The 27,936-nt window shown below is 49.2% G+C and overlaps 1 protein-coding gene across 18 annotated transcripts in view; it reads right to left on the bottom strand.

Moving 5' to 3' along the window:
* eys (eyes shut homolog) overlaps window positions 1-27,936 on the bottom strand; it is a 3,376,609-nt gene that overhangs the window by 880,476 nt on the left and 2,468,197 nt on the right. For all 18 annotated transcript variants that reach the window (XM_038800705.1, XM_038800706.1, XM_038800712.1 and 15 more), the window contains one exon: window positions 22,853-22,977. In XM_038800705.1, the coding sequence (XP_038656633.1) occupies window positions 22,853-22,977 (125 nt within the window). The remainder of the gene's footprint in view (window positions 1-22,852; window positions 22,978-27,936) is intronic.

Here is a 27,936-nt window from a genome sequence, read left to right as displayed (position 1 = left end):
GTCAGTGGTGTCCCGTGTTTGTCTTCTGAGGAGGTCGGTGCGGTTTTTTGCTGTGGCGCGGTGGAACTGTCGATCAATGAGTCGAGCGCCATATCCCGTTCGTACGAGGGCATCTTTCAGCATCTGTAGGTGTCTGTTGCGCTCCTCCTTGTCTGAGCAGATCCTGTGTATACGGAGGGCTTGTCCATAGGGGATGGCTTCTTTAATGTGTTTCGGGTGAAAGCTGGAGAAGTGGAGCATCGTGAGATTATCTGTGGGCTTGCGGTAAAGCGAGGTGCTGAGGTGACCGTCCTTGATGGAGACGAGTGTGTCCAAGAATGGAACTGAATTTGGAGAATAGTCCATGGTGAGTTTGATGGTGGGATGGAACTTATTGATGTCATCGTGTAGTCGTTTCAGTGATGTCTCGCCGTGGGTCCAAAGGAAAAAAATGTCATCGATGTATCTGGTGTATAGCATCGGTTGAAAGTCCTGTGTGGTGAGGAAGTCCTGTTCAAACTTGTGCATGAAGATGTTGGCATATTGAGGTGCAAATTTGGTCCCCATGGCTGTTCCGTGCGTCTGGATGAAGAATTTGTTGTCGAAGGTGAAGACGTTGTGGTCTAGAATGAAACGGATGAGTTGCAGAATTGCGTCTGGAGATTGGCAGTTGTCGGTGTTGAGGACTGAGGCTGTTGCAGCAATGCCGTCGTCATGGGGGATGCTGGTGTAGAGTGCCGAGACATCCATTGTGACGAGGAATGTTCCTGGTTCAACTGGTCCATGGGTGCTGAGTTTCTGTAGGAAGTCCGTCGTGTCGCGACAGAAGCTGGGTGTACCTTGTACGATGGGTTTCAAGATGCCCTCGATGTGGCCAGAGAGGTTCTCACTCAGGGTCCCATTGCCTGAAACGATAGGACGGCCTGGTGTGTTGGCCTTGTGTATTTTCGGGAGGCAGTAGAGATCTCCAATGCGGGGATTACGTGGGATGAGAGCACGTAGGGTGTTCTGAAGGTCTGGATCTAAGGTCTTGATCAGTCTGCTGAGTTGGCGGATGTGTTCCTTGGTTGGATCTGCGGGTAACTGCCTGTAGTGTTCCTGGTTGTCGAGTTGTCGGTATACTTCTTTGCAGTAGTCTGTTCTGTTCAGTATGACGGTGGCCCCTCCTTTGTCTGCTGGTTTGATGACGATGTTGCGGTTGGTCTTGAGAGTGCGGATGGCGTTGCGTTGTGCTTGGGTGACGTTTGAGGCTGCCTTGTGATTGCGAGTGATGAATCTGGCATTGACACGACTTCTGACGGCTTGAGCATACATGTCGAGTCTAGGGCAGCGGCCTTCCGGAGGGGTCCAATTTGACTCTTTCCTTTTCGGTTGCTGCACTGCAGATCTCGCGGTCTGCTGTTCCGGTTCATTGGTCGTGTCCCTGGGTTCGCTGTCGGCCTCTTGGGGTCTGTGGAAGAATTCCCGGAGCCTCATTCGCCTGATGAATTCCTCCGTATCTGCCGCGAGACTGATGGGGTCCATTTTGGTGGTGGTGCAGAAATTGAGCCCTCTGCTGAGGACTTCGATTTCGTCTGGTTGAAGGGTGTAGTCTGACAAGTTGACAATGGATTTCCCTGTATTGTTTTCGACTGTTGTACCGGGAGAAGCTTGATTGCTGCTGGTGGTGATGCCAAGTTTCTCAAGCTTCCTGTTCTTGGTGTGCATGTAGGTGGCATAGTATTGCTGTCTCATCTGTTTGGCGGTGTTCCGCAGGTGGTCTGCTGTGTCCTGAGCGCAAGTTGAGAATATGGCCTCTCTCTTGGTTTCCAGGTTGCGTCGACTGCTGTAGAGTTGGTGTACGAGGTGTTTGAGGAGTGTGACAGAGGTGCGGTGGCAGAGTCTTTCAGCGTAGTCTGTGTTGTAAGTCGACTTGAGTGGGTTTTTGATCTGTAGTCCTTTCGGGATCTTGTCTGCTTTTTTGCATCTTTGTAGAAACTGAATGTCAGTGTCTATATGCGCGATCTTCCTGGAGATCCTCTCCACTTTGAGCCGGCAGTTTGCGGTGTCAATGGTAGCCATGATGTGGAGATGCCGGCGTTGGACTGGGGTGAGCACAGTAAGAAGTCTTACAACACCAGGTTAAAGTCCAACAGGTTTGTTTCAAACACGAGCTTTCGGAGCACGGCTCCTTCTTCAGGTGAATGGAAAGGCTTGTTCCAGAAATGTTTATATAGACACAGTCAGAGATGCCCCGGAATGCGAGCACCTGCAGGCAATCAAATCATCAAAGATGCAGAGAGAGAGGTAACTCCAGGTTAAAGAGGTGTGAATTGTCCCAAGCCAGTTCAGTCGGTAGGCCTCTGCAAGTCCAGGCTTGTTGGTGGGGGCCGAATGTAATGCGACATGAATCCCATGCGGACTCAACCGGGATCTGGGATTCATGTCGCATTACATTCGGCCCCCACCAACAAGCCTGGACTTGCAGAGGCCTACCGACTGAACTGGCTTGGGACAATTCACACCTCTTTAACCTGGAGTTACCTCTCTCTCTGCATCTTTGATGATTTGATTGCCTGCAGGTGCTCGCATTCCGGGGCATCTCTGACTGTGTCTATATAAACATTTCTGGAACAAGCCTTTCCATTCACCTGAAGAAGGAGCCGTGCTCCGAAAGCTCGTGTTTGAAACAAACCTGTTGGACTTTAACCTGGTGTTGTAAGACTTCTTACTGTGCTCACCCCAGTCCAACGCCGGCATCTCCACATCATATCTTCTTTTAGATTACCAGCTAGCTTGCACTCATATTTAATCTCCCCTCTTATTGCTATTTTATTTGTCCTCTGCTCGCTTTTAAAGGCTTCTCAATCCTCTGGCTTCCCACTAATCCCCGCAACTTTGTATGCTTTTACTTCTACATAAAGCTGGCGACCCATACTGGAATGGCATACTGGAGTGCACCACCAGTGCGATTGAGGCATTGAGGAGCCAGCCGCCCATCCTGGGGTGGTCCTCGAAGAGGCCAGGGATGACTGACTGCCCCAGGATGTAGTTGTCATGGACACTCCCCGGGAAGAGTGTACACAGAGGATTACCTTCCTCTGGTGGTTGCACACGAGCTGTATGTTTAGGGGGTGGAACCCCTTTCTTTTCGTGTAAGGCACTGGCAGATGGCCCAGTGAGTGCAGTGCAATGTGTGTGGTATCTATTACCCCCTGGACCTGGGGCATCCTGCCAATGGCGGAGAAACCTGCAGCCTGGGCATCTTCCTGGGCTTGGTCCATGTCAAAGATAAAATAGTTGCCCACCCGGGCATATAGGGCATTCATGACCTGGCGGATGCACCTGTGGGCTGTGGCCTTTGAGATACCACACAGGTCCCTCTATGAGCCCTGGATTTATCCCAATGCGTAAAAGTCAGGGCTACGGTGACCTTGACGGCAACCAGGAGCAGGTGCCCTCCTCATCCATGTGGTGCCAAGTCCACAAGGCCTTGGCAGAGATGCAGCACCGTCTCCTTGTTGAGGCGGAGCCTCCTGCAGCACACGCCGTCCGTCATCTGTTTGAATGACCAGTGACACCTGTACACTGATGCCTGATGGGCTGCCATTTCCTCAGGGTGTGGGGCAGGTTCCGGCACGTGGGCCGCCACCTCAAGCATTGCAGACGTTGCTGCTGCCGCCGTCACCAGCATCTGGCCACCCAGGCTATCAGCAGCACCGCCAGGGAAAATCCTGGGGCCAATATACCTGCCATAGTGTTCAACATCTGGAAGGAATTGGGAGAAGTTCTTAGATTGACAAACAGCGATGGCTCCCACGCCAGGACCCTCCATTCCCCCATGGATCCCCATCCTCTCCTTACCCGGACACCCGGCCTACTCATATCTGGTCGCAGAAGGCCCCCCCCTTACCGGACACCAGACCTTGCACCCTGGACACCTGATGATAACGTCACCTGGACCGGGCGCTGTTCCCCTCCAGAGAGCTGTGTCCCATCCGCTGGATTATGGGATGTTGGCTGCTGTGTGTGTTGACTTCTCACCGCACTACGACGGGATCCCGATTTCGTCTACGGGAGTGGGCCGGTTGCATCGCAAACTGTTTGATGCCTGCCGCGATTCTTGTTTTTGGCTTCTCCCGCTATTCATAGAACATAGAACGATACAGCGCAGTACAGGCCCTTCGGCCCTCGATGTTGCACCGACATGGAAAAAAACTAAAGGCCATCTAACCTACACTATGCCCTTATCATCCATATGCTTATCCAATAAACTTTTGAATGCCCTCAATGTTGGCGAGTTCACTACTGTTGCAGGTAGGGCATTCCACGGCCTCACCACTCTTTGCGTAAAAAACCCACCTCTGACCTCTGTCCTATATCTATTACCCCTCAATTTAAGGCTATGTCCCCTCGTGCTAGCCACCTCCATCCGCGGGAGAAGGCTCTCGCTGTCCACCCTATCTAACCCTCTGATCATTTTGTATGCCTCTATTAAGTCACCTCAACCTTCTTCTCTCTAACGAAAACAACCTCAAGTCCATCAGCCTGTCCTCATAAGATTTTCCCTCCATACCAGGCAACATCCTGGTAAATCTCCTCTGCACCCGTTCCAAACCTTCCACGTCCTTCCTATAATGAGGCGACCAGAACTGTACGCAATACTCCAAATGCGGCCGTACTAGAGTTTTGTACAACTGCAACATGACCTCATGGCTCCGGAACTCAATCCCTCTACCAATAAAGGCCAACACACCATAGGCCTTCTTCACAACCCTATCAACCTGGGTGGCAACTTTCAGGGATCTATGTACATGGACACCGAGGTCCCTCTGCTCATCCACACTACCAAGAATTTTACCATTAGCCAAATATTCCGCATTCCTGTTATTCTTTCCAAAGTGAATCACCTCACACTTCTCCACATTAAACTCCATTTGCCACCTCTCAGCCCAGCTCTGCAGCTTATCTATGTCCCTCTGTAACCTGCAACATCCTTCCGCACTGTCTACAACTCCACCGACTTTAGTGTCGTCTGCAAATTTACTCACCCATCCTTCTGCGCCCTCCTCTAGGTCATTTATAAAAATGACAAACAGCAACGGCCCCAAAACAGATCCTTGTGGTACGCCACTCGTAACTGAACTCCATTCTGAACATTTCCCATCAACTACCACTCTGTCTTCTTTCAACTAGCCAATTTCTGATCCACATCTCTAAATCACCCTCAATCCCCAGCCTCCGTATTTTCTGCAATAGCCGACCGTGGGGAACCTTATCAAACGCTTTACTGAAATCCATATACACCACATCAACTGCTCTACCCTCGTCTACCTGTTCAGTCACCTTCTCAAAGAACTCAATAAGGTTTGTGAGGCATGACCTCCCCTTCACAAAACCATGCTGACCATCCCTAATCATATTATTCCTATCTAGATGATTATAAATCATATCTTTTATAATCCTCTCCAGGACTTTACCCACCACAGACTTTAGGCTCACCGGCCTATAGTTACCGGGGTTACCTCTACTCCCCTTCTTGAACAAAGGGACCACATTTGCTATCCTCCAGTCCTCTGGCACTATTCCTGTAGCCAATGATGACCTAAAAATCAAAGCCAAAGGCTCAGCAATCTAGGCTCAGCAATCCTAGGATAAATCCCATCAGGCCCCGGGGACTTATCTATTTTCAACTTGTCCAGAATTGCCAACACTTCTTCCCTACGCACTTCAATGCCATCTATTCTAATAGCCTGCATCTCAGCATTCTCCTCCACAATATTATCTTTTTCCTGAGTGAATACTGACGAAAAGTATTCATTTAGTATCTCGCTTATCTCCTCAGCCTCCACACACAACTTCCCATCACTGTCCTTGACTGGCCCTACTCTTACCCTAGTCATTCTTTTATTCCTGACATACCTATAGAAAGCTTTTGGGTTTTCCTTGATCCTACCTGCCAAAGACTTCTCATGTCCCCTCCTTGCTCGTCTCAGCTCTCTCTTTAGATCCTTCCTCGCTTCCTTGTAACTATCAAGCGCCCCAACTGAAACTTCACGCCTCATCTTCACATAGGCTCCCTTCTTCCTCTTAACAAGAGATTCCACTTCTTTGGTAAACCACGGTTCCCTCGCTCGACCGCTTCCTCCCTGCCTGACTGGTTCGTACTTATCAAGAACATGCAATAGCTGTTCCTTGAACAAGCTCCACATATCCAGTGTGCCCAACCCTTGCAGCCTACTTCTCCAACCTACACATCCTAAGTCATGTCTAATGGCATCATAATTGCCCTTCCCCCAGCTATAACTCTTGCCCTGCGGGGTATACTTATCCCTTTCCATCACTAACGTAAAGGTCACCGAATTGTGGTCACTGTTTCCAAAGTGCTCACCTACCTCCAGGTCTAACACCTGGCCTGGTTCATTACCCAAAACCAAATCCAATGTGGCCTCGCCTCTTGTTGGCCTGTCAACATATTGTGTCAGGAAACCCTCCTGCACACATTGTACAAAGAACGACCCATCTAATGTACTCGAACTATATCTTTTCCAGTCAATATTTGGAAAGTTAAAGTCTCCCATAACAACTACCCTGTTACTTTCGCTCTTTTCCAGAATCATCTTCGCCATCCTTTCCTCTACATCCCTAGAACTATTAGGTGGCCTATAGAAAACTCCCAACAAGGTGACCTCGCCTTTCCTGTTTCTAACCTCAGCCCATACTACCTCGGAAGAAGAGTCCCCATCTAGCATCCTTTCCGTCACCGTAATACTGTCCTTGACTAGCAGCGCCACACCTCCCCCTCTTTTGCCCCCTTCTCTGAGCTTACTAAAACACCTAAACCCCGGAACCTGCAACAACCATTCCTGTCCCTGCTCTATCCATGTCTCTGAAATGGCCACAACATCGAAGTCCCAGGTACCAACCTATGCTGCCAGTTCCCCTACCTTATTTCGTATACTCCTGGCATTGAAGTAGACACACTTCAAACCACCTACCTGAACACTGGCACCCTCCTGCGAAGTCAAATATGTGCTCCTGACCTCTATACTCTCAATCTCCCGTACCCCAAAACTACAATCCAGGTTCCCATGCCCCTGCTGAATTAGTTTAAACCCCCCCAAAGAGCACTAACAAATCTCCCCCCCAGGATATTGGTGCCCCTCAGGTTCAGATGTAGACCATCCTGTCTATAGAGGTCCCACCTTCCCCAGAAAGAACCCCAGTTATCCAGAAATCTGAATTCCTCCTGCCTGCACCATCCCTGTAGCCACGTGTTTAATTGCTCTCTCTCCCTATTCCTCATCTCACTATCACGTGACACGGGCAACAACCCAGAGATAACAACTCTGTTTGTTCTCGCTCTGAGCTTCCATCCTAGCTTCCTAAAGGCCTGCCTGACATCCTTGTCCCCTTTCCTACCTATGTCGTTAGTGCCAATGTGGACTACGACTTGGGGCTGCTCCCCCTCCCCCTTAAGGACCCGGAAAACACGATCCGAGACATCACATACCCTTGCACCTGGGAGGCAACATACCAAACGCGAGTCTCTCTCGCTCCCACAAAATCTCCTATCTGTGCCCCTGACTATTGAGTCCCCAATTACTAATGTTCTACTCCTTTCCCCCCTTCCCTTCTGAGCAACAGGGACAGACTCCGTGCCAGAGGCCCGTACCCCATGGCTTACCCCTGGTAAGTCCCCCCCCCACAAGTATCCAAAACGGTATACTTGTTACTCAGGGGAACGACCGCAGTGGGTCCCTGCACTGACTGCTTCTTCCCAGTCCCTCTTACAGTTACCCATCTATCTCCAGTCTTTGGTGTAACTACTTCCCTGAAGCTCCTATCTATGACCCCCTCTGCCTTCCGAATGATCCGAAGTTCATCCAGCTCAAGCTCCAGGTCCCTAACACGGTTTTTGAGGAGCTGGAGTTGGGTGCACTTCCCACAGATGAAATCAGCAGGGACACTGACGGCGTCCCTCACCTCAAACATTCTGCAGGAGGAGCATTGTACTGCCTTCCCTGACATCACCTCTAGATTTTTAAAAAAAACAAGAAAAAGAAAAAGAAAGGAAGAGCTTACCTGATATTACCTCAAACCCTGCTCCCGCTGAAAGGTAAGCAAATTTAAAGGCACTCACTCACCTTCACGACAGACCCCTGCTCCCGCTTCCCAACCACCGTGGGGTGGGGGGGTTGGTTAGAGGAGGAGGTAGGGTGGGAAACACTCACGAAGTGTTTCAGGTTTAGCTGTCACTTGACAACAGCCCCTCCACAAACCACCTTCAACTTAGGCTGACCGCACTGCACGTATGCAAATTTCCCCAGAACAGCTGATCAGTAGCTCTGCTCTGCTGCCATCTGCTGGATGCTTGCCTTCACTCAAACTCCTTGGGTCTCCTTCGCAGGTTCACCTTTAAATTAGGCTGACCGCACTGCACGTATGCAAATTCCCCCAGAACAGCTGATCAGTAGCTCTGCTCTGCTGCCCTCTGCTGGATGCTTGCCTTCACTCAAACTCCTTGGGTCTCCTTCGCAGGTTCACCTTCAAATTAGGCTGACCGCACTGCACGTATGCAAATTTCCCCAGAACAGCTGATCAGTAGCTCTGCTCTGCTGCCCTCTGCTGGATGACAGCATTCACTGCCTTCTGCAGTGTTCAGACACAGTGTCCAGGCATCAAGGTCTGAATGGGATGCTAGGCAATGACTCCCATGTGCTACATGGTCTGTTCACCCACGGGAATCCACTTGTGGGTATGCAAAGTATTCACTTAACCATGATTGCCAATTCCCTATTAGCAATAGCCTTCAGCAACACGGCCAGAGGCTTTGGCAGTCAATGGAGGTTGTAGGTGGCCGGTGGAGCAGACGGGCAGGGACAAGGTTGCCCTCTGAACAGGTACACACGATCCAGGGTTGACCCCGATTGCCCTCCCAGTACCTCACCTCCCAACTCCCTCGCATGGCAGCCCAACCCAGCCGGGGCTGTCTCCATCCCCCCACCCCAACCGAGGGTCACCCACCCCTCGCCGAGCACTTTGGTGGTACGCCCTGCACACCTGGTTTCTTTGCCTGGGAGCAAAGATGGCTACTCACCTCCTCGGCTGCCCACAGAAGCCCTTCCGCCAGGTTCACGTTTTTAAAAAGCAGTGCTAATCATCACCAGCGTGACTACTTGCTGGGGAGGCTGAATGACGGGAGGCCGTCGGACATGAGTGGCTCTTGTTCATTGTATGGAAATAGGGCTTAAGTGGTGATAATTGATTTCTCACCGCACTACGACGGGATCCCGATTTCGTCTACGGGAGTCGGCCGGTTGCATCGCAAACTGTTTGATGCCTGGCGCGATTCTTGTTTTTGGCTTCTCCCGCTATTCACCGGCCTCATTTCGCTTGAGCGGGAGCAATGAGGCAGTAGAATCGCCCCTGCAGTAAAGGTATATGGCAGAACAATCCTTCAAGATTTTGACAGTGGGGGATTCATTGACGGTGATGCCAGTAAATGCCAAGGAGCATTTGTTGCATTCTCTCTTGTCAAAGATGGCAATTGCTTGGCACAGATGTAACTTGCCACTTATCAATTTAAAGAACAAAGAAAAGTACAGCACAGGAACAGGCCCTTCGGCCCTCCAAGCCTGCACTGACCATGCTGCCCGTCTAAACTAAAATCTTCTACATTTCCGGGGTCATATCCCTCTATTCCCATCCTATTCATGTATTTGTCAAGATGCCCCTTAAATGTCACTATCATCCCTGCTTCCACCACCTCCTCCGGCAGCGAATTCCAGGCACCCACTACCCTCTGTGTAAAAAACTTGCCTCGTACATCTCCTCCAAACCTTGCCCCTCGCACCTTAAACCTATGCCCCCTAGTAATTGACCCCTCTACCCTGGGAAAAAGCCTCTGACTATCCACTCTGTCTATGCCCCCCATAATTTTGTAATTGTCACCCCTCAACCTTCTTTGTTCCAGTGAGAACGAACCAAGTTTATTCAACCTCTCCTCATAGCTAATGCCCTCCATACCAGGCAACATCCTGGTAAATCTGTTCTGCACCCTCTCTAAAGCCTCCACATCCTTCTGGTAGTGTGGCGACCAGAATTGAACACTATACTCCAAGTGTGGCCTAACTAAGGTTCTATACAGCTGCAACATGACTTGCCAATTTTTATACTCAATGCCCCGGCCATTGAAGGCAAGCATGCCGTATGCCTTCTTGACTACCTTCTCCACCTGTGTTGCCTCTTTCAGTGACCTGTGGACCTGTACACCTAGATCTCTCTGACTGTCAATATTCTTGAGGGTTCTACCATTCACTGTATATTCCCTTCCTGCATTAGACCTTCCAAAATGCATTACCTCACATTTGTCCGGATTAAACTCCATCTGCCATCTCTCCGCCCAAGTCTCCAAACGATCTAAATCCTGCTGTATCCTCTGAGCCCAAGCCTGGATATTTCCAGGTCTTGCTGCATTTGGACATGGACTCCTTCAGTACCTGAGGAGTTATGAATGGTGTGAAACACTTTAAAATTCAGTTCTGGGTGGGGATGGAGGGGTTGGGAGAGATGGGGGGTGGGGAGGTCCGTCAATCATAGCCTCAGCAAGGGAGTGCAGATATGATGGAAGGACCTGATAAGAGCCACCCCATTGTTCAATTCTGTCCATAGCCCCTCTTCCCATGATGCCCACTGACTAGACACACCGGTGGCTCTGTGATCCTGGAAGTCCAGACACTGAGGTGGATGTTGGGGGTGGGGTAGTATCCTTCCAGCAGCAGCCACATCCTCCCATCTGGAGCTGTTGTGCACAAGAGACGGCTGGCCTCTGATTAGTCAGCAGCTCTCACCAGGCGGGACTTAAGGCTCTGGTGGATGAGCAATTTTCAAACCATTAATGGAGATTATCTTCGGTAAATCAGTCCATTCTTGCTTATGATGGCCAATGCCAGTAATCTTGTTCTCAGAGCCTTCATTTAGCACAAAGAAAATCAAACTCCAATCATCTCTCCATTACATTTAAAAATAAGATTAAGGGCAGCATGGCGGCACAGTGTTTAGCACTGCTGCCTCACAAGGACCCAGGTTCGATTCCGGCCTTGGGTGACTGTCTGTGTGGAGCTCGCACTTTCTCCCTGTGTCTGCGTGAGTTTCCTCCGGGTGCTCCATTTTCCTCACACAGTCCAAAGATGTGCAGGTTAGGTCGATTGACCATGCTAAATTGCCCCTTAGTGTCTGAAGATGGGCAGGTTTAGTGGGTCTACGACGATAGGGCAGGAGAGTGCGCCTAGGATGAGTGGCCTTTAAGAGGGTTGGTGCAGGGGTCGATGGGTTGAATGGCACCTTTCCATGGTTCTAAGACACCCTTGTGTGTCTCCAGAAACTTCATGATCTTAGGATATCCCAAAGTACTTTAAAGCCAATGAAGTACTTTTTAAAATAAATTTTCAGTACCCAATTCATTTTTTCCAATTAGGGGGCAACTTAGTGTGGACAATCCACCTACCCTGAACATCTTGGGTCATGGGGGCAAAAACCTACACAAACACAGAGAGAATGTGTAAACTCCACACGGACAGTGACCCAGAGCCAGGATCGAACCTGGGACCTTGGTGTCGTGAGGCAGCAGTGCTACCCACTGGGCCACCGTGCTGCCCTAATGAAGTACTTTTAGGTTGTAGTCACTGTCATAATGAAATGAAAATCGCTTATTGTCACAAGTAGGCTTCAAATGAAGTTACTGTGAAAAGCCCCTAGTCGCCACATTCCGGCGCCTGTTCGGGGAGGCTGGTACGGGAAATGAACCGTGCTGCTGGCCTGCCTTGGTCTGCTTTCAAAGCCAGCAATTTAGCCCAGTGTGCTAAACCAGCCCATGGTTGCGCGAATCATAATGCGGGAATCACAGCAACAAATTTACATACAGCAATTCCCAAAAACAGCAATGTGGCAGCTAATCTGTTTTAATGATGTCGATTAAGGTATGACTATTGGCTAGCCTGTATATCATTGGCTTCTTCCTTGAGAAGGGATCTTGCTGGAGGTAATGGTCTTTTGTTCAGGAACATTTGTTTACCAGTTAACAAAGATTAAATAAGACCGAGACATAGCTGGAGCTACATTCCGAGGTGCTTCACGCTCAGATCCTCTCAGTGAGTGACATCACTGTAACGCCCTCCTTATCCGCATGCTCAGTAGCTATCATTAGAGTTAATTAACCCTTTACTCTACAGCTAGGACACAGAACAGAAATCTCCTGCTCTTTAGAATTCTTTACATTTAACTGAGAGAGGCAGACAAAAGGCCTCTGTAATAACCCGCACGAGGCCCACGGGGACACCCAAATCAATCTCCCCGTGGGACTTGTGGAATAAAAGCTTCCCCGCTAGTGTAGCGGCCTGCCCAGCTAGGACTCACTACCAGGCCATGTAAAGGCCGGCCGGGACAGGGACCAGCATTCTGGGTAATCCAGATGAGGACATATTGCATGTAAGCTGCCATAGCGGTCATTTTCTATGACTACAATAGACTGGCATTTATACACTTACAAGGGGCTCCTGGGTCTTCAGAGCCTCAATTTAATGTCTCAGCTCAAGAGTTGCTCCGTCTACAGTGCAACACTCCCTCAGTACCACATAGATCATAGAACAGTACAGCACAGAACAGGCCCTTCAGCCCTCGATGTTGGTCGAGCAATGATCACCCTACTTAAACCCACGTAACCCGTAACCCAACAATCCCCCCATTAACCTTACACTACGGGCAATTTTAGCATGGCCAATCCACCTAACCCGCACATCTTTGGACTGTGGGAGGAAACCGGAGCACCCGGAAGAAACCCACGCACACACGGGGAGGACGTGCAGACTCCACACAGACAGTGACCCAGCCGGGAATCGAACCTGGGACCCTGGAGCTGTGAAGCATTGATGCTAACCACCATGCTACCGTGAGGCCCCTGTGCTGGAATGTCAGTCTAGATGGCATGCTGAAGATTTTAGGACTCAAACCCACAACCAGTAGACTCAGTGGAGAGTGGTACTAAGACAAAGTGACATTGCGAAAGGTGATCCAGGACCAAAGTTTAAATGAGTAGAGATAAGTTATTTCCATAGAACAGTGTTCAATGTTCTATGGAAAGGGTTCAGAGGAGATTTACTAGGATGTTGCCTGGTATGGAGGGAAGGTCTTACCAGGAAAGGCTCAGGGAATTGAGGTTGTTTTTGTTAGAGAGGAGAAGGCTGAGAGGTGACTTAATAGAGACATATAAGATAGTCAGAGGGTTAGATAGGGTGGACAGTGAGAGTCTTTTTCCTTGGCTGGTGATGACCAACACGAGGGGACATAGCTTTAAATTGAGGGGTGATAGATGTAGGACAGATGTCAGAGGCAGTTTCTTTACTCAGAGAGTAGTAGGGGTGTGGAACGCCCTGCCTGCAACAGTAGTAAACTCGCCAACTTTAAGGGCATTTAAGTGGTCACTGGATAGACATATGGATGAAAATGGAATAGTGTAGGTCAGATAGGCTTCAGATGGTTTCACAGGTCGGCGCAACATCGAGGGCCGAAGGGCCCGTACTGCGCTGTAGTGTTCTATGTTCTATGTTCTATGAGCAGGAGAGAGCTTTAAATATTGTCCGGTAAGGCCAGGATATAGATACACGAGAATTATTACATTAATGAAATTGAAGGAATGTGCAACTCATTCAGTATTTATAAAGCAATTGCACAGTACACTATGTTCTGGCTTGCCTCACACTGCTTCCCTACTGGAACTATTTTCCGACCTTACTTCCATTACTTGGTGTGTTAAGATGACGATATTTCCCCAGGGTAAATGCCCTGCGGCCAATAATCCTTTTTATCTTTCATCCTCCCTGAGCAAATCTTCCACAGCAGGTTAAAATCTCAAAACAGATTATTTTGTGGCTATGCTGCATCTCCCCAAGCTCACTGCTTTGGCAATTTCACCTACATTGGTCTATTCCCTGGGCTCCTAAGCGTTAAATTAATATACCACAACTCGCTGTGCTGATCACACATCCTGAATCCTTGAGGAAAGTTTACACACGTTGGCTGACTTCACCACTCTGTCAAACTGCAGAGAGAGAAGTACCTCAGCAGATACCGCAGCTGCTCTGGCTCATAGCTAAAACGCAAGGTTTGTGCAATCATTTCTTTCCAGCCTTCACCATGTGTGAAAAAGAAAGTGCAAGCACTCTAATGGCCTGTAAAACAAAGCAGCATTTTACGCAGGTGATCCTGTTTGGATAGTTTTTAAAAATGAATAAGCTGGGACTCTGCCTGTGCAGTCTGATAACACAGAACATTTCTGGGAAATATTCATTAACCAGTGCATGGACATACACAAGAAATTGGAACGCTGGTCCATATAGAATACAGGGGACCATGTGGTATTCCCAGTTCAATCACAACCGGTCACAACAGTGTCGGCAGACAAAGCAGGACAACAACTGGTTTCCAGTTGGATTTTTCAGTTTTTTCAGTGTGTTATTAAAAAATAATATGGTGGAATTTAAAATACAGATGGAGGGTGTGGAGGTAAAATCAAACACTAGTGTTTTGTGCTTAAACAAAGACTATTACATAGATACATAGACGATAGGAGCAGGAGGAGGCCTTTTGGCCCTTCGAGCCTGCTCCGCCATTCATCACGATCATGGCTGATCATCCAACTCAATAGCCTAATCCTGCTTTCTCCCCACAGCCTTTGATCCCATTCTCCCCAAGTGCTATATCCAGCCGCCTCTTGAATATATTCAAAGTTTTAGCATCAACTACTTCCTGTGGCAATTAATTCCACAGGCTCACCACTGTTTGTGTGAAGAATTGTCTCCTTATCTCTGTCCGAAATGGTTTACCCTGAATCCTCAGGTTGTGACCCCTGGTTCTGGACACACCCATCATTGGTAACATCTTGCCTGCATCTACCCTGTCTAGTCCTGTTAGAATTTTATAAGTCTCTATGAGATCACCCCTCATTCTTCTGAACTCCAGCGAGAACAATCCCAACCTAGTCAATCTCTCCTCATATGACAGTCCCGCCATCCCTGGAGTCAGGCTGGTAAATCTTCGCTGCACTCCCTCGAGAGCAAGAACATATTTCCTCAGAGAAGGAGACCAAAACTGCACACAATACTCCAGGTGTGGCCTCACCAAGGCACTGTACAAATGCAGCAACACATCCCTGTTTCTATACTCGAAACCTCTTGCAATGAAGGCCAATATACCATTAGCCTTCTTTACCACCTGCTGCACCTGCATGCTTACCTTCAGTGACTGATGCACAACGACACCCAGGTCCCGCTGCACACTCCCCTCTCCCAATTTACAACCATTCAGGTTGTAATCTGCATTCCTGTTTTTGCTTCCAAAATGAATAACCTCCCAATTATCCAAATTATACTGCATCTGTCATTGATTTGCCCACTCGCTCAACCTGTCCAGATCATGCTGCAGGAGCTCTGCATCCTCGTCACAATTCACCCTCCCACCTAATTTGGTATCATCTGCAAACTTTGAGATGTTACATTTTGTTCCCTCATCCAAATATATTGTGAATAGCTGGGGTCCCAGCACCGATCCCTGTGGTACCCCACTGGTTACTGCCTGCCAATTTGAAAAGGACCCATTAATCCCTACTCTTTGTTTCCTCTCTGCCAACCAGTTTTCTATCCACCTCAATACATTTCCCCCAATCCCATGCGCTTTAAGTTTGCACAATAATCTCTTATGCAGGACTTTGTCAAACACCTTCTGAAAGTCCAAATATACCACATCAACTGGCTCCCCCTTGTCAACTGTAGGTTACATCTTCAAAGAATTCCAACAGATTTGTCAAGCATAGTTTTCCCTTCATAAATCCATGCTGACTCTGACTGATCCTACCACTGCTTTCCAAATTTTCCGGTATAAAGTCCTTGATAATGGATTCAAGCATTTTCCCCACTACCGATGTTAGGCTTACTGGTCTATAATTCCCTGCTTTTTCTCTACCTCTCTTTTTTGAATATTTTGAGGCTATGCCCCCTAGTTCTGCTTTCACCCGCCAGTGGAAACAGCCTGCCCTCATCTATCCTATCAATTCCCTTCATAATTTTATATGTTTCTATAAGAACCCGCTCATCCTAAATTCCAACGAGTACAGTCCCAGTCTACTAAACCTCTCCTCCTAATCCAACCCCCTCAATTCTGGGATTAATCTAGTGAATCTCCTCTGCACACCCTCCAGTGCCAGTATGTCCTTCCTCAGGTAAGGAGACCAAAATTAAACACAAAACCCCAGGTGTGGCCTCACTGACACCTTATACAGTTGCAGCATAACCTCCCTAGTCTTAAACTCCATCCCTCGAGCAATGAAGGACAAAATTCCATTTGCGTTCTTAATCACCTGTTGCACCTGTAAACCAACTTTTTGCGACTCATGCACTAGCACACCCAGGTCTCTCTGCACAGCGGCATGCTTTAATATTTTATCATTTAAATAATAATCCTTTTGCTGTTATTCCTACCAAAATGGATAACCTCACATTTGTCAATATTGTATTCCATCTGCCAGACCCTAGCCCATTCACTTAAACTGTTTAAATCTCTCTGCAGATTTCCAGTATCCTCTGCACTTTCTCCTTTCCCACTAATCTTAGGGGCTGGTTTAGCACACAGGGCTAAACAGCTGGCTTGTAATGCAGAACGCGTCCAGCAGCGCGGGTTCAATTCCCGTACCAGCCTCCCCGAACAGGCGCTGGAATGTGACAACTCGGAACTTTTCACAGTCACATCATTGAAGCCTACTTGTGACAATAAGCGATTATTATTAGTGTCGTCTGCAAACTTGGACACATTGCACTTGGTCTCCAACTCCAAATCATCTGTGTAAATTGTGAACAATTGTGGGTCCAACACTGATCCCTGAGGGACACCACTAGCTAGTGTTATGGGCCAGATTGAGAGAACCCCAATGTGTATCATGGAGTTCACCTGACCCACAACTTTTAATAGATTGTGGTATGGGGAGCATACGGCTCACTCTACAGGTGTGGTACAGCAGAACTGGCAAAGTATTTTTTAAAGCAAAATTTATTCTAAGAGCTCAAGTTAACCTTTTTAAAACATACAGTGAACATCTTAGCAACCATTAATTCAAATACAACCCCCAAAGAATACAACACTAAGTAACACTAAGGGAAGCACGGTAGCATTGTGGACAGCACAATCGCTTCACAGCTCCAGGGTCCCAGGTTCGATTCCGGCTTGGGTCACTGTCTGTGCGGAGTCTGCACATCCTCCCCGTGTGTGCGTGGGTTTCCTCCCACAGTCAAAAGATGTGCAGGTTAGGTGGATTGGCCATGATAAATTGTCCTTAGTGTCCAAAATTGCTCTTAGTGTTGGGTGGGGTTGCTGGGTTATGGGGATAGGGTGGAGGTGTTAACCTTGGGTAGGATGCTCTTTCCAGGAGCCGGTGCCGACTCGATGGGCCGAATGGCCTCCTTCTGCACTGTAAATTCTATGGAAATAGTTAAGCTGGTTTTTATGCTCGGCTACCTTGATTCCGCACTGAAGTAGATCCCACCTGTTCCTGTCGGTCCTCACCCTGCTCTAGATTCTCCTCCATTGTTGGCCAGTGATCTTTGAACTGTCACCTCCCACCTGCTTCACCCACCCAGACCTACCATTGACCGCACCCCCACTACAGGGATCTGCATGGGGAGAATCGCTAGCAGTCCACCCACTGACACCCTGCTCGTCAAACAGCTCTTGGACAATCTCGCTTCCACACCTGGGGCGGGAGTCTCCCGGAACCGGCGGGATGGACCGTACTGGCTCCAAAGAGTGGTGTGAACCACTCCGCCGTCGGGCCGCCCGGAAGGTGCGGAATCCTCCGCACTTCCAGGGGCTAGGCCGGCGCTGGAGTGGTTGGTAAATTATCACTCGTGCATTTGCAATTTCCCTAGCCATCTTTTTTAGTACCCTGGGATGCATTCCATTGGGGCCAGGAGACTTGTCTACCTTTGGCCCCATTAGCTTGCCCATCACTACCTCCTTAGTGATAACAATCCTCTCAAGGTCATCACCTGTCATAGCTTCATTTCCATCAGTCACTGGCATGTTATTTGTATCTTCCATTGTGAAGACCAACCCAAGAAACCTGTTCAGTTCCTCAGCCATTTCTTCATCTCCCATTATTAAATCTCCCTTCTCATCCTCTAAATCAGTGCTTCTCAAAGTGTGGTACGCGTACCGGTGCCGGTACGCGAGCCATCGTCTGCCGGTACTTGGAGTGTTTCCAGAAAAGAAAGAGACAGTAATCCTGGATTGGCTTGTTTCGCTCACCGGTCCATGGCACATTGAAAAAAAAACTGCCGGTCCGCCACATCAGATAGTTTGAGATGCACTGCTCTAAAGGACCAATATTGACCTTAGCCACTCTTTTTTGTTTTATTAGCCAGGTCCTGTTAGTCAGGCTTTTTCCACAAATTTCAGTTCAAACATTTCTTTCCCTGTTAGTAGTGTAGCCACCGAAGTTGGCCATTCCCTCAATACAAAATGGAGGAACGGAAATCTTGCAGGGTAAAATGGACAAAGTTTGCAGCACAAGCAGGCTGCAACAAGCCACTGTGTATTCTGTCTGCTAAGAGAGCAGACAGCACCGAAACGAACATTCCGCATACTAATGAAGCAATCTCCAGGACAGTTAGCATATTAATGGAATGATCCCAGGGACAAAGGACACAAATAGGGAAGTGATTGCAACATTGTATGGGAAGCCAGACACCCCGGCACCAGCGGGGTTCGAAGACAAAGCACCTGAAGGCCCGCCCAGTAGTCGAGGGACAGCCTCAGTATTGGGGGGACTCAAACAAATCGATTGGGAAGAGACCCACTCGATCCCCAGCAGATAGAGGGTCCGCCCAAAAGGGCGGGAAGCCCTAGGACCTATAAAAGACAGGTCCCAAACTCAGTTTGTTCTTCTTGACCAGCCCTCCTCTCTTGACCAGCCCTCTCGACCAGCCTTTACCGAAGAAGACCTTGACCGAGAGAGAGGTTCGGTTCGGACAGCAGCCACCAGCAAGTAAGTGTCTTACAACGATTGCTACCAGAGATAGACACTCCTGACCCCTTTTAACCTGTACCAACCTGAAGTCTGTGGACCCAGTGCAGAGCAAGAGGCCATTGTTCCCCTGATCCGGCAGTTCCTTATTCAAATAAGTATTGGTCTATTTACTGGTAGGAATAGTTTAGTCACCTTAGCGTGTGCATGAGTAGTTTATAATTGTATTATAATAAACTCATTTGTTTGAACTTACTAATTGGTGTATGGTTTTATTGCTTTGAACTTGACCTTGAAACTTGTGGCGGTATCTTAACGATACCTGGCAACTCCAAAGCTAAGTATCGAAACAGAGCCAAATTGAGTGTTACGCACACTCGCCCAGAATGAGCAACAGTTTCTAGAAGTACGAGCTGATAATTCCATGGTAATGGAATTGAGCCATCTGGGACCTTAGTGAACAACAATCAGGGTAGTCCCTTAATCAATGAGGGTGAGAATTGATAAAGAAACTGGGCAGCACGGTAGCATGGTGGTTAGCATAAATGCTTCACAGCTCCAGGGTCCCAGGTTCGATTCCCGGCTGGGTCACTGTCTGTGCGGAGTCTGCACGTCCTCCCCGTGTGTGCGTGGGTTTCCTCCGGGTGCTCCGGTTTCCTCCCACAGTCCAAAGATGTGCGGGTTAGGTAGATTGGCCATGCTAAATTGCCTGCCCGTAGTGTCCTAAAAAGTAAGGTTAAGGGGAGGGGGGGGGGTTGTTGGGTTACGGGTATAGGATGGATACGTGGGTTTGAGTAGGGTGATCATTGCTCGGCACAACATCGAGGGCCGAAGGGCCTGTTCTGTTGCACTAATCATTACTTAAGTATTGCAACTTTCTGTTGAATAATGAACATGCAAATATAGCAAATCGAATAAACAGCTGGAATCATAGAATCCCTACAGTGTAGAAGGAGCCCGTTCGACCCATTGAGTATGCACCAACCCTCTGAAAGAGCACCCCAACTGGGTCCTCTGCCCTACCCTATCCCTGTAACCCCATAACACCACCTAACTTTTGGACACTATGGGCAATTTAGAATGACCAATCCACCTAACCTGCACATATTTGGACTGTGGGAGGAAACCGGAGCACCCGGAGGAAGCCCACGCACACACGGGGAGAACGTGCAGACTCCACACAGACAGTGACCCAGCCGGGAATCGAACGCGGGAACCTGGAGCTGTGAAGTAACTTTGCTAACCACTGTGCTACTGTGCTGGGGTTACTAGGCTACGGGATAGGGTAGAGGTGTGGGGTACTCTTTCCAAGGGTCGGGGGAGATTCGATGGGCCAAATGGCCTCCTGCATTATAGATTCTATGGTAAACATCCCAGTAAGCAGAAACAGAAAGCCTGGAATGTATTTTATTGTATTCACTACTTTTATTGCTGTTGTCTCTCAGATCAGGTAACAGAACATGTACTGTATCAAGTTTGAGCCGCGTGTGTGGCTCAGAGCAGTGTTTTTCAAACATTTTTTCCAGGGACCCATTTTTTCCAACCGGCCAACATTCAGGACCCATGCCGGCCGCCCTTCGCGACCCACGCTGCCCGAACTTTGTGGCCCACGCCGGCCAACCATTGTGGCCCACACCAGCCGACCTGCGCGACCCAGCCATTTTCTCTTACCTTGTTTGTTGCTGACAAAAATGGAAGAAATGGTTTTGGGTCCCTTTGGCCCCAATGGTCCCTTTGGCGCCCCGAACTTGAAAAGAAAAAGTCTGCGATCATATTAAAAAAAATGCGGCCACACTGCGATTGTGCGCCCGACCAATCAGTGTACATGCGCATAGTTCTGCGCATGCGCACCGATGATCGGGCACGCCTGCGCAGTGCGTCCGACTTTTTGTTTATCTGTTCCTGCCCATTTTGATGGCCATTCTCAGCTGGCATTATTAAAGCCGGCTGCTGCAGCAGTTGCGCGCGGATTTGCGTGATCGGGAGCGCAGGGACGGATGGCACGGCGACTCTCCCGACACCCGCCCGCAACCCACCTGTGGGTTACACCCCTGAGTTTGACAATGCCTGGCTCAGAGCATGATGCCCTCATATCTCATTCCCAAAGGCACTTACGTTAGTGGGTAGCAGGGTAGCATGGTGGTTAGCATAAATGCTTCACAGCTCCAGGGTCCCAGGTTCGATTCCCGGCTGGGTCACTGTCTGTGTGGAGTCTGCACACACAGGGGGACTGTGTGCGTGGGTTTCCTCCGGGTGCTCCGGTTTCCTCCCACAGTCCAAAGATGTGCGGGTTAGGTAGATTGGCCATGCTAAATTGCCCGTAGTGTCCTAATAAAAGTAAGGTTAAGGGGGAGGTGTTGGGTTACGGGTATAGGGTGGATACTTGGGTTTGAGTAGGGTGATCATGGCTCGGCACAACATTGAGGGCCGAAGGGCCTGTTCTGTGCTGTACTGTTCTATGTAAGAGTGTGTTTGCTGGCAAGAAAAAGGGCAATGAACGTGCAAAACTACAACATCTGAAGCGTGGCTAAACTCACTGACATCAAATGGGTTTTAATCTTCGCAGCCCAGTCGCCTTGTGAAAGTGCGGTTAACACTGTTTGACAAGAAGTTCAGACATCTAATGCAAATCTGAGTCAAATGTTCACCTCTGCTATTCAGTCTGACCTCCTCAAATTAAGTTGTTTGAAAGCAACAGCCCGCAACCAACTCGGGTCACAAAATCCAGGTCTCTGTTATTTTTACTCAACACCAATGCTTACTTAGCATTGCAAAGCTGGTTTTGAAAACAGAGTTCTCCAAATAAAGTGAAAAAATTAATTTTGATTCTCTAAATCATGAGATAAATTACAGTGGTTATCCTCGCAATTAATTAACCAAGACAGCGTTCAGTGTAAAGCCATGAAGAGGGTGCAGCAGAGGACATTCCATGGGACGATAAGAACCATGAGATCAATGTGGAGAGGGCCTGGGATTGGTTCTCAGAGCGAGAAGGCGAGGGAGGAGAGGTAAGAGACATGTTCAAAAATCATGAAGAGTTTTGATTGAGCAGAGAGCAAGAGATTGTACACGGTAACAGGAGGGCCGGTAACCAGAGGGACACAGATATTGGCAAAAGAACCAGAGGGGGAGGATGAGAGGAACTATTTCCATACAGGGGGTTGTTAAGATCCAGAATGCGTTGCCGGAGAGAGTGGTGGAGGCAGACTGGATCATAGTAATCTTTATTGTCACAAGTAGGCTTACATTTACACTGCAATGAAGTTGCTGTGAAAAGCCCCTAGTCGCCACATTCCGCCGCCTGTTCGGGCACACAGAGGGAGAATTCAGAATATCCAAATTACCCAACAGCACGTCTTTTGGACTGTGGCAGGAAAGCGAAGAAGCTGGAGGAAATCCACGCAGACACAGGGAGGATGTGCAGACTCCGTACAGACAGTGACCCAAGCCAGGAATCAAACCTGGGACCCTGGCGCTGTGAAGCAACAATGCTAACCAGTGTGCTACCATGCCACCCATGGTTGTTAAGTGGGGCTTGGATAATTGTCAAAAGAGAAAGGGCTAAGGAGTGGAAATAACTGAGTTGCTTTTTACAGAGAGTCACCATGGGCATGACGGGCTGAATGTCCACCTTCTGTGCAGTAATCATCCTCTGATCCGATGCCATATACATGAAAATTCTGTCCTTTTTCCCATTTGGATGGGTTGCACAAAACACAGGGAAGGTGCCAACTCGTCTGTTTGCTGATTTTACGATTTGTTTGTCGAGGAGGAAGCAAAATTAACAAACAGCCGACGTACAGCAAGGGGATAATTAAGCCTCACCACAAATCCTGGGATGCAGAAGCAGCTGTAGCCAGGGAGTGGAGTATTCTGGACACAAATGCCGTAGACACAAGGATTTAGCTGGCACTCGTCAATGTCCACTTGGCAGTTTGTTCCTGTCCAACCTGCCAGAAGCAAAAGAGAGTGAGGATTCAAAAGGATAACATATATCAAACTTTCAAAGCAAGAACCCACGCAGAAGCAGGGGATGGGGGCAGGTTTTGGGGGTTGTGACAATTATTGAAGAGTAGGCAGGTTGTACAGGATGAAAGTAGATCACAGAAGTATCCTAACACACATCAATCCCGTTGGCCCATCAGCTATGTTTTTTCAAAAATTAATTTAAAGTACCCAATTTTTTTTTTTACAAGGGTCAATTTAGCGTGGCCAATCTACCTACCCTTCACATCTTTGGGTTTTCGGGTGAAACCTACAGAGACACGAGGAGAATGTGCAAGCTCAACATGGTCAGTGACCCGGGCCGGAATCGAACCAACTGAGGCGGCAGTGCTAACTACTGCATAACTGTGCCGCCTCGCCCATCACCCATGCTGATCAACTTTACATAGAAATTAGAAACAGGAGGCCATTCGGCCCTTTGAGCCTGCTCCATCATTCATTATGATCATGGCTGATCATCAGGTTCAATACCCTGATCCCACCTTTCCCCCATATCCCTTGATCTCTATGGCCCCAAGAGCTATATCTAATTCCTTCCTGAAATTACACAACGTTTTCGCCTCAACTATTTTCTGTGGTAGTGAATTCCACAGATTCACCACTCTCTGGGTGAAGAAATTTCTCCTCACCTCAGTCCGAAAAAGTTTACCCCTTATTCTCAAACTATGACCCCCAGTTCCCATCATTGGGAACATTCTTTCTGAATCTACCCTGTCTAATCCTGTTAGAATTTTGTCAGTTTCTATGAGATCCCCTCTCACTCTTTTGAAACAAACCTGTTGGACTTTAACCTGGTGTTGTAAGACTTCTTACTGTACTCTTTTAAACTCCAATGAATATAATCCCAGCCGATTTCGTTTCTCCTCATGTGACAGTCCCCCATCCCAGGAATCAGCCTGGTAAACGTCCACTCCCTTCATGGCAAGAACATCCTCCCTCAGATAAGGACACCAATTAGCCAGCGGTCTGGCAACACCTCCATTTTAAAACTTTTTATTATTCATTCATGGGATGTGTATATCGCTGGCTGGGCCAGCATGTATTTCCCATCACTAATTGTCCTTGAAATGAGTGCTTTGCTCGGCCACTTCAGAGTCAACCATATTACTGTGGGTCTAGAGTCACATGTAGGCCAGACCAGGTAAGGATGGCAGATTTCCTTCTATTGTAAAACAGATTGGTTTTTTACATCCACTGAATTCAAATTCCTCCAACTACCATGGTGGGATTCGAAATTGGATCTCTCGATTATTAGTCTATTGCAATTCCACTGTGCCACCCCAAAGTGCGATGGCCAGGAATCGATCTCGGCCAACTGGTTGGAAGGCAACTATGCGAACCACGAAACTATTCTGCTATAGCTCTTCCCCTCATTTTCAAATCTGTCCATGGCCTCCCCCCTTCCTCTCTGTATCCACCCCCAGCCCCACCCACTTCCAGCCGCACATAGTCCAAGATCTCTGAACTATTCCAGTTCTGGTCTCCTTGCACATCCACGATTTTCATGGCGCCACTATTGCTGGCCTTGCCTTCAGCTGCCAAGCCCTCAAGACTTCTTCCCTGAAATCCCCACCTCTCCACCTGCATCCCCTTCTTTCAAATGCTCCGCAAAACCTACCTCTGCCAAGTCACGTTTCCTTATATCTCCTGATGTAACTTGGTGCTGCTTCTGTGAAGCACAGTTGTGGAGTTTTGCGATGTTAAACGTGCTACATAAATGCAAGTTGCTGTCTAAGGGCTCAGTCTTTACAGATTTATACTGTAGGAAGCATTTGTTAATGCCGTGTAAGATCAGTAGAAATATATAAGACTGCAGTTAAAAAATAAATAAAATAAAGCAAATGAAATAATGGTTCCATCATGTGGAAGGTACAATAATAAACACTGAAATTTTGATGCCGGAGCATAAATATAAAAGGCCCATGAAAAATAAAATGCATTCTTAAAGAAGCTTTCAAAGAAAAGATGGCAGAATTTAGAAAGCTGCCTGATCTATTAAGAAATGCACTTGGATCTCAAAGAGATTGAAGGAGATATGTTTGTCCTGTACTTTGTAGGAAACTGACACTTAATGATTTAGAGGGAACTGGTTATGTGGAAAGGTCACAATAGATAACAAATTCAAATTACGCTCAGACTTTCCACATTTTCCCCATTTCCCCCACATTTCCCCCACTTTCCAGCTCCAGGGTCCCAGGTTCGATTCCCGGCTGGGTCACTGTCTGTGTGGAGTCTGCACATCCTCCCCGTGTGTGCGTGGGTTTCCTCCGGGTGCTCCGGTTTCCTCCCACAGTCCAAAGATGTGCGGGTTAGGTGGATTGGCCATGCTAAATTGTTCGTAGTGTCCTAAAAAGTAAGGTTAAGGGGGGGGTTGTTGGGTTACAGGTATAGGGTGGATACGTGGGTTTGAGTAGGGTGATCATTGCTCGGCACAACATCGAGGGCCGAAGGGCCTGTTCTGTGCTGTACTGTTCTATGTTCTATTTCCAATATTGTCCCCAGTTTAATGGTAACCTGTTCCTAGTGTTATTCTGAAGTGGCCATATCCCTCAGGTGTAACCCTGACAATGGCCAGAATTCTCCTGTTGTTGCGATTCACTTTTCCCGCTGGCAGTGCAGCCCCACTAGCAGGGTTCCCAGCGGTATGGGGTGGGGTTACAATGGGAAATCCCATTGACAAGTAGCGGGAAGATAGAATCCTGCTGCCAGCCAACGGTGTTCCACCGAGGAACATGTGACTGGGGCACCGGAGAATCTCGCCACTGTTTTTCTTCCCTGTATATACTTGGTTTATGAAGGGAACACATGGTAACTTTTATGTCATGACCCTCGCTTCAAACTGCTTCAGTCAGAGGTCATGCGTTCAAGCCTCTCTCCAGAGAACACAAATCTCATATTGAGTGCCGCATTATGGAATGTGCCTTTCTGAACTCGGGATGGCCCAATGTGCCTCACTGAAGTGCTTTGAAAGGTAGTCACTGCTGCAATGTAGGAAACGCAGTAGCAATATAAAAAACAGAAGGATGATAATTACCAGATAATTGAGAAACTATGACCCCACGCCCGCGAGAAAACGGCCGAGAATCACTCTGGACTTTCCTGTAGAAAGTCCAGAGTGGTTCTTCATTTTGCAGGGGGCTAGCAGGGCCCCGGAGTAGGCCACGCAGCTCCGTGTGCCGAAACGGGGCCCTGCACTTCCGGCCATGGGTCCTCGCATGCGCGCGGCCGCCATTACACGCAAATGGTGGGCCCACACAGCGGGCTGGCCCCGACAATATAGGCCTCCCCAGATCACATGGCCCTCGATCGCGGGCCTGGCTGTCCTGGAGGCCACCCTCCATCCCCCGGTGACGGATTCCCAGCACCCCCACCAGGGCAGCCGCGGACCATTCTGAGCTCCCGCCGGGTGGAACCATGGGTGAACCCCGCCGAAGGGAACTCAGCCAGTTGCCGGCTGAGAATAGCCTCGGGGGCCTCTTTCAATGGCCCCCGACCGGTGGCACGTCGACAGCGCACAACTGGCGGCAATTCTCCGTTCCGCAGAGAATCGCAGGAAGGCGTCGACCTGATCGCGGTTCTGGGGCTGGATTCTCCCTCCTCCCAGCTGGTCGGAGAATCGCCAGGGAGCGGCGTGAATCCCGCCGGCCGCTGTATTCTCCGGCGGGGGCGGGAATAGCGCCGCACCGGCCGGCAGCCCCCCCCCTCCCCGCCGATTCTCCGGCCCGCGATGGGCCGAAGTCCCGCTGCTGTAATGCCGGTCCCGCCGGTGTGAATTAAACCACCTCCCTTACCAGCGGGACTGGCGGTGCGGGCGGGCTCCGGAGTGCTGGGGGGGGGGGGGGGGGCGCAGGGCGATCTGGCCCCGGGAGGTACCCCTATCGTGGCCTGTCCCGTGACTGGGGCCCACCGATCCGTGGGCTGACCTGTGCCGTGGGGGCACTCTTTTCCTTCCACGTTGGCCATAGCCTCCGCGATGGCCGACGCGGAAGTGACCCCCTCCCCTGCGCATGCACGGGGATGACATCAGCAGCCACTGACGCCCCCGCGCATGTGCGGACTTCCGCCGGCCCGCAAAGTCCCTTCGGCTCCGGCTGGCGTGGCGCCAAAGGCCTTCCATGCCAGCCAGTAACGCGCCAAACACTCCGGCGCGGGCCTAGCCCCTCAAGGTGAGGGCTTGGCCCCTAAAGGTGCGGAGATGTCTGCACTTTTGGGGCGGCCCGGCGTCGGAGTGGTTCCCGCCACTCCATCCCGCCGGGACCCCCTGCCCCGCCGGGTAGGGGAGAATCCCGGCCCTGATGTCCCATTCTCCATCCCCACGCTGAGTGCGATTCTGACACGGAGACTCGGAGAATCCCCATCCATAGAAATTGGGAGCAGGGGCAGCAAGGTGAGTGAGCAATGTGGCCTCACCGTGCCGAGGTCTCAGGTTCGATCCCCGGCTCTGGGTCACTGTCCATGTAGTGTTTGCATATTCTCACCGTGGAAGGGGGAAGTTTTGGGTATTCTAAAAGACATTAAGGTGGACAAGTCCCCAGGACCAGATGGGATCTATCCCAGGTTTCTGAGGGAAGCGAGGGTCGAAATAGCTGAGGCTTTAACAGATATCTTTGCAGCATCCTTGAGCACGGGTGAGGTCCCGGAGGACTGGAGAATTGCTAATGTTGTCCCTTTGTTTAAGAAGGGTATCAGGGATAATCCAGGGAATTATAGACCTGTGAGCTTGACGTCAGTGGTAGGCAAACTGTTGGAGAAGATACTGAGGGATAGGATCTATTCACAACTGGAAGAAAATAGACTTATCAGTGATAGGCAGCAGCATGGTTTTGTGCAGGGAAGGTCATGTCTTACAAACCTAATAGAATTCTTTGAGGAAGTTAATTGATGAGGGAAGGGCTGTAGATGTC

This window comes from Scyliorhinus canicula, chromosome 6, assembly GCF_902713615.1.
Source record: "Scyliorhinus canicula chromosome 6, sScyCan1.1, whole genome shotgun sequence".
Lineage (NCBI taxonomy): Eukaryota > Metazoa > Chordata > Chondrichthyes > Carcharhiniformes > Scyliorhinidae > Scyliorhinus > Scyliorhinus canicula.
This window is presented reverse-complemented; position numbering and strand designations above follow the sequence as displayed.